The sequence below is a fragment of the Myotis lucifugus genome, unplaced genomic scaffold (genome assembly GCF_000147115.1).
Source record: "Myotis lucifugus unplaced genomic scaffold, Myoluc2.0 scaffold_486, whole genome shotgun sequence".
In the NCBI taxonomy this organism is placed as follows: Eukaryota; Metazoa; Chordata; class Mammalia; order Chiroptera; family Vespertilionidae; genus Myotis; species Myotis lucifugus.
In genome coordinates, this window is record NW_005871534.1 from 581240 (window position 1) to 587517 (window position 6278).

Genomic DNA, 6278 nt, shown 5'->3' on the forward strand with positions numbered 1-6278 from the left:
GGGGAGGCAGACATCCTTATAGGAACCTGTTTTGGGGGGCAAATTGAGATGGGGATAGAAGGGTCAGAGCACTAGGTGATTTGGGTTAGTCCCTACCCTCAGTGCCACAGCCTCTGTATTTAAAATGATCAGAGGGAAAGTCTCTATCCCCAAGGCTCATTCTAGGCCTATGATTTTTTTTTTTTATGTGGGGGCCCAGGATCCACAGGCCAGTCTACCCTCCTAACGTGGAATTATCTAGGGACAGGGAGTTGGCTCTCCTTCCCCTGTGCAGACTGGAGAGGAAAAGAGGCAGTCTCATGGACCCATCTAAGGGAGGTCCCCACCCCCATCCACCCCATGGTTCAGTCTGGCCTGCTGCTGGACTCGCATGTTGCTGGGGTGACAGCTTAAAGGCCAGGATCTTCTCTGCAGGATCCAGAGGCCGGATGAGTAGGTTCTGGGGGCAGGACTGGCTCCAGTCGTGCCCGGAGAAAACAAGCCTGGGTCAGGCCATGGGAGAAAGCAGGAGTAGGCCTGGCCCAGAGGCCCGTCTGTGGGCGACACCTGCTAATACCCTTCATGGCCCAGTTTCCCAAAACACTCGTCCTTGTCTTTCTACCACCACTCTCCAGGCTCTTCACCTTCCTCCTTCCCTCAGCCCCAGAGCAATCTAATGGGTCCTGCAAGAATTATTGGGAAAAGATCCAGATTCTGGAATTCAGGTGGCCTGGGTGAAAATAACATACAAATAGTATTAAACTGTCATTAAGTACCAGGCACTGTGCTTAGGGCTTTTATGTGTGTTACCTACTATCCTACGAAATAGGTACCACTATTAATGGCGATTTTGCAGATGAGAAAACAGGATCAGAGATGTTATATCACCTGCCCAGAGTCCCACAGCAAGCAAGTGGCAGGATTTGAACGTTGGCAGTCTAGTTCTAGAGTCCAGATTTATACCAACCGGGAACAGGATCCAGGCAGGTAATATGGAAGCCAAGTTGGTTTTGTGGGGACTGTGGCTATAAAGAGACCCTGCCCTGTTCAAAGGCAGCAGCCACGACTCAACTCTAGCTGATAGTTGTCATGGAAGAATGTGGACCGGGTGTAACCAGATCCTCCAAATTTTTAAGAGGATCTGGAAATTGGGATATTTCTATGAAATATCTTGGGTTTTATTTATTTTTTTATCCTCACCCGAGGATTTTTTTTCCATTGATTTTTAGAGAGAGTGGAAGGGAGGGATGAGAGAGAGAGAGGGAGAGAAAGAAATATTGACATGAGAGAGACACATTGATTGATTGCCTCCCTCCTGGATGAGGTCCCTTTCCGAACCCAGGGGATGGAACCTGCAACTGAGGTATGTGCCTTTGACCCTTGACCAAGAACTGGGAATCGAACCTGTGACCTTTCGGTCTCTCTAACCACTGAGCATCCTGCCAGGGCAAAATCTCTTGAATTTAAAAATTGGCAACTTAATTCTTGGGTTCATGGTGTGCCAATTTGCAAACTGGCCTTGGACTTTAGTGTTAACTCTAATAATAACAGCAAACACTTAGTGCTTACTATGTGCCTTGCACTATTCTTATCATTTGATGTCTATTAATTTTCACAATTTTATAAAGCAGATAGGTGCTATTATCAATCCCCATTTTCCAGATGAGGCAATTGAGGCACAGAGAGACTAAGTCACTTGCTCAAGACTACACAGCTTGTAGATCTGAGAATGACCCCAGGCAGCCCAGCTCCAGAATCTGCTTTTTAACCCCTATGTTTATAACGAGGTAAGATTGTCAGAAAAATGTCATCCAGCTGTTTTAATAGTGAGGTGGGGGAACTAAGGCCCAGACAGGCCAGAGCCTTCCCAAGGCTGCCCATTCGTTCACTCGACAAAGACTGAGAGTCTTTTTTTTTTTTTTCAATCTTCATCCAAGGATATGTTTTTATTGCTTTTTAGAGAGAAGAAGTCTATGGCCATACCACCTGGAATGGGTCCGATCTCATCTAATCTCAGAAACTAAGCAAGGTTGGGCCTGGTTAGTACTTGGATGGGAGGAAGATGGGAGAGAGAGAGAGAGAGAGAGAGAGAGAGAGAGAGAGAGAGAGAGAGAGATATTGATTTGCTATTGGTTGCCTCCCGTATGCACCCCAACCAGGGATCAAACCCAAACCTAGGTATGTGCCCTGACCAGGAATCAAACCTGCAACCTTTTGGTGTATGGGATGACACTCTAACCAACTGAGCTACCTGGCCAGGGCAAGACTGAGAGTCTTTCTGCCAGGCACTCTTCTAGGTCCTAAGGATACAGCCTTGCTACTGCTCAGGAAGTTATAGACACTGAATCCATCCCTCTTGTCCCCACAGGTGGCCATGGTGGAAGTACAACTGGAGAACAACTACGAATACCCACCAGGCCTACTGGTGGCCTTTAGTGCCTGCACCACTGTACTAGTGGCTGTGCACCTCTTTGCACTCATGGTCTCCACCTGTCTGCTGCCCCACATTGAAGCTGTTAGCAACATCCACAACCTCAACTCTGTTCACCAGTCTCCACACCAGCGACTCCACCGCTACGTGGAGCTGGCCTGGGGCTTCTCCACTGCCTTAGGCACCTTCCTCTTCCTCGCTGAAGTTGTCCTTGTTGGCTGGGTCAAGTTTGTGCCCATTGGGGCCCCCATGGGCAAGCCAGCACCTGTGGTACCTGCCTCCCAGGTGCCTGGGACTCTGCCACCAATGGCCACTTCCCTGAGTCCAGCTTCTAATCCACCCTCTGCTTCAGTAGCCCCTCCACAGGCTGCGCCATCTGAGGCCTGCCCACCCCAGCAAGCATGTGGTGGTGGTGGGGTCCATGGGCCAGGATGGCAAGCAGCCATGGCCTCCACAGCAATCATGGTACCCGTGGGGCTGGTGTTTGTGGCCTTTGCCCTGCATTTTTACCGCTCCTTGGTGGCACACAAAACAGACCGCCACAAGCAGGAGTTAGAGGAGCTGAGTCGCCTGCAGGGGGAGCTACAGGCTGTGTGACGGGTGTGTTAGCCACCAGTTACAAGCACTGCCTTCTTCAGGGGTCAGCCGGAGGCGCCTGGTCTAGACCACTGTTCCCTGACTGCCTGGAGGCACTTCTTGTGGACACTCTTAGGTAGAGACCAGATTCCTGACCTCAGGGTCCTTTGGGCTGGGCCTGGGGGCAGCTCCCACATTCCCCGGGATTCTCCTTGTTAGCCGGTCCCATGAGTTTTGTTCTACACCGGGGAGGAGCAAGGGAGAAAGTGGAAGGTCTTCAGTCTAAGGTTCATACACAAAGTGGAAGAAAGGCAGAGAGACCCTGGTCAGACCTGTGGTGCTGACCCCTAGCCACTTGCCCCTATACAGGATGTGGAGGTCAGATTACACGCCCACCCAACTGCCCTAGAAGGCAGCCAACCCTTCCCTTATTTTTATTTGTTAATTTTTAAAATCCTCACCTGAGGGTATTTTTTCATTGCTTTCTAGAGAGAATGAAAGGAAGGGAGGGAGGGCGAGAGAGAGACATCCATGTGAGACAGACACATTGACTGCTTGCCTCCCACACTTGCCCCAACTAGTCCGGGATGAACCTGCAAGCGGTACATGCTCTTTTTTTTTTCTCTTCCTTTTGATTTCAGAGAGGAAGGGAGAGGGAGAGAGAGATAGAAACACCAATGATAAGAGGATCATTGATCGGCTGCCTCCTGCACACCCATGATCTCCTGGTTCATAGGCTGATGCTCAACCGCTGAGCCACTCTGGCCACACCTATCAGTCTTGATGGGTTTCACACTCTTGCTTTAGTTGTTCTAGAGAGGGATTGGGTGTTCTGCCCGGGCATAGGTCCAGCCTGTTCTAGAAGGAGCCTCCCTATTTTTGGAGGTTCAAGTGCCTGTCCAACTCCCCAGACCCACAATTAATGCTTCTATATCTGCTGTGCCAGTCTTGGGGGTCTTTGGAGACTGAGGGCCTGTGTTCCCAGCTTGACTCCCTGGTAAGGGATGGGGTGAGGTTTTAAGGGGGGTCCAGTCCCTAACCCTTGGAATACAGAGCTATTCTGACGCTGAGTTTTTGATGCACCTTGTTTGTATAATAAATTGTGTTTCACAGATGTGTCTGTGGCTGTGAATGGAGGGAAAGGGAGGCTTTCTTAGGATTGGGCGCCTTGTTCCTAAGAGACCAGTAGAGACTGGGTGCTGGGCAAGGGTGTGGGAGAGTAGGTTCCATGTGTGGCCCCCTTCTGGCCAGTAGCCTCTGAATGTAGAGCCTGAGTCATTCCAAGGCAAAGGGCTTTTGCGCTCTTGTTCCTGAGCCCAGGGTCTCTCTTCCACTGAGGATTTAGTATGTTTCTTTTACTCAAGTTTTTTCCTTTGTGTGACTATTACATAGTAGGGGCTTTTCACAGGTTATCTCATTTAACCCTCATAACCACCTAAAGAGACAAGTCTTTCTTATTTCCATTTCAGAGGTAAGGGACCTGGGGTCCAAGAGGCTGAGGATCTTGCCAGAACCACACCGCTCGTCAGTGAAAACTTGGGTTACCTTTGCCATCACATGGGGAATCTCTTTCTGTTTGACTTGAGAAAAGGAGCCAATACCTTTCAACTCGGACGAGAAAGCAGTATGATCTCATCACCCATGCTTCCATGTGAATTCATTTTTTCAGCCTCGTTTTCCTCGAAAATTTAAAAGGTCCCAGTCCTCTCTCTTCTATTCTTACGGTGTGACATCTTGAACAAGTACCCCCCCCCCTTTCTCTTTTCCTACTGCTTAAAATGATAAATGTGCATGGACAAGGCTTCCAGGGCCTGTCCTATGCTTTTTTTTATGCCTACATTAATCCTGCGTGACATCAATATCCATTTCAGAGTAAGAATCTGAAGCTCTGAGAGGTCAATGATTTGCCCAAGGTAATGCAGCGAGAGATGTAGACAGAGATGTCTGGGACCTAGCGCACCCTCAGCTCAGGCAGAGGGGCCTCCTGGGTATGCCATTACCTGGAGACCAGAATACCCAGCGTCCAAGACAGAAATAAAGGGTGCCCAGCCCCGGGCGACCGCAGGCCCCGGGTCCCACCGTAAGCCTGGAACGGTGCTGCCCTCGAGCGGCGAGACCGCGTAAGGCTAGCCAACACCCCCCCGCCCCCCTGCCATCCCGTTGAAAACGGCGGGCACTGGGACCACGATGCGCCCCGCTCACCTAGTTCCTGTAAAGCCGAGTTTACTTTTTACAGGACCCACTCGAGGGTCTGCAAGCCCCACCGCGTTTATCATCCAACTTTGAGACTAGTAGTGGCCGAGTACAGGCAAAAGGCGGAACCCTCTGCAGGTCTCAGTCTCCCCATCTGCCAAGTGGGCATCTTAAGCAGCCAGTGGCCCAAGGGGGATCGCGAAAGGAAAACGCTCTCTGCATTATGTGCGGCGCCAGGCCAGCAGCCTGAGTCACCGCTGTTGGTTGTCGTTTCCATCTCACGGGCGCCCCTCCCAGGCCGCCCGGTTTCGGTGGGTCCTCCAGGAAGAGCCCCGCGACGCCGGGCCGCACGCTGGCCACGCCCTCTGCGCAGGCGCCGCAGCCCCGCCCACAGGCTCGCAGATTCGTGAGGCCGGCTCCCCGGGATTACTCAGGCCCCGATGCTCAGCCGGAAATCCTCATCAGACTCTAAGGAGCTTTGGGCCATAGCCACTTTCCTCGGGTCGGAGTTGGGCAGTCCCCCGAATTGTATTGGAAGAAAATCCAGAAAAGTGGCTGACTTGCCAACAGGGCTTGCCTAAACAGGCATTATTTTCTTGACTTCACCCAAGCGGGTAAAGGGAGGCAAGAGCTGGGGCCAGAAGCTGTGGCGAATCTGCAGCCTCTGGGACGTTTGGCCGCGCAAGGAAGGGGCAGGCAAGAGGAGCAGAGGAGCCCGCGTCTCGTCCACCCATTCGCCCCGCCCGCCTGACGAATCTGCGCCCGTTCAACGCGCCACTCAAATCTCCCCAGCTCTGCCTGGCCGCCTCCCCTTCGCCCCGCCCCCTTTTCCTCGGGGACTAGCCGCTGCTTTCATCGCCGCCGATTCGTCAACGGCCCCAGGCCAGAGCAGCTGGACAGTCGTGGTGAAGCCCACTCTCCGGGGGATGCGGCCAATCTCCAGGCCCCCTAGGCTGCAATTCTCAAGCCTCCTAGGGCGCCGGCCGAGGCGAAACCGTTATCCTCGGCCCCGTTGGTCTCCCAGTGGCGTCCGTGGCGAAAGTGCGAATGTCGACGCTGTGCCTGCTGGGCCTCGCGCAGGTGGCGGTGGTGTTTGGTG

At 52.4% G+C, this 6278-nt stretch overlaps 1 protein-coding gene across 6 annotated transcripts in view; it reads left to right on the forward strand.

The window, feature by feature from the left end:
* The window catches only part of FBXL19 (F-box and leucine rich repeat protein 19), a 26266-nt gene extending 21517 nt beyond the window's left edge, over window positions 1-4749 (forward strand). For 2 of the 6 annotated variants that reach the window (XM_023744786.1, XM_023744787.1), the window contains 2 exons: window positions 1940-2018; window positions 2348-2860. In XM_023744786.1, coding sequence (XP_023600554.1) covers window positions 1940-2018; window positions 2348-2435 — 167 coding nt within the window. In that variant the 3' untranslated portion in view covers window positions 2436-2860. Of the gene's footprint in view, window positions 1-1939; window positions 2019-2347; window positions 2861-4455 lie in introns of those variants that run through there. The other 4 variants (XM_014445898.2, XM_014445896.2, XM_023744784.1 and 1 more) reach the window with 3 other exon arrangements.
* Window positions 4750-6278: the final 1529 nt, after the last annotated feature.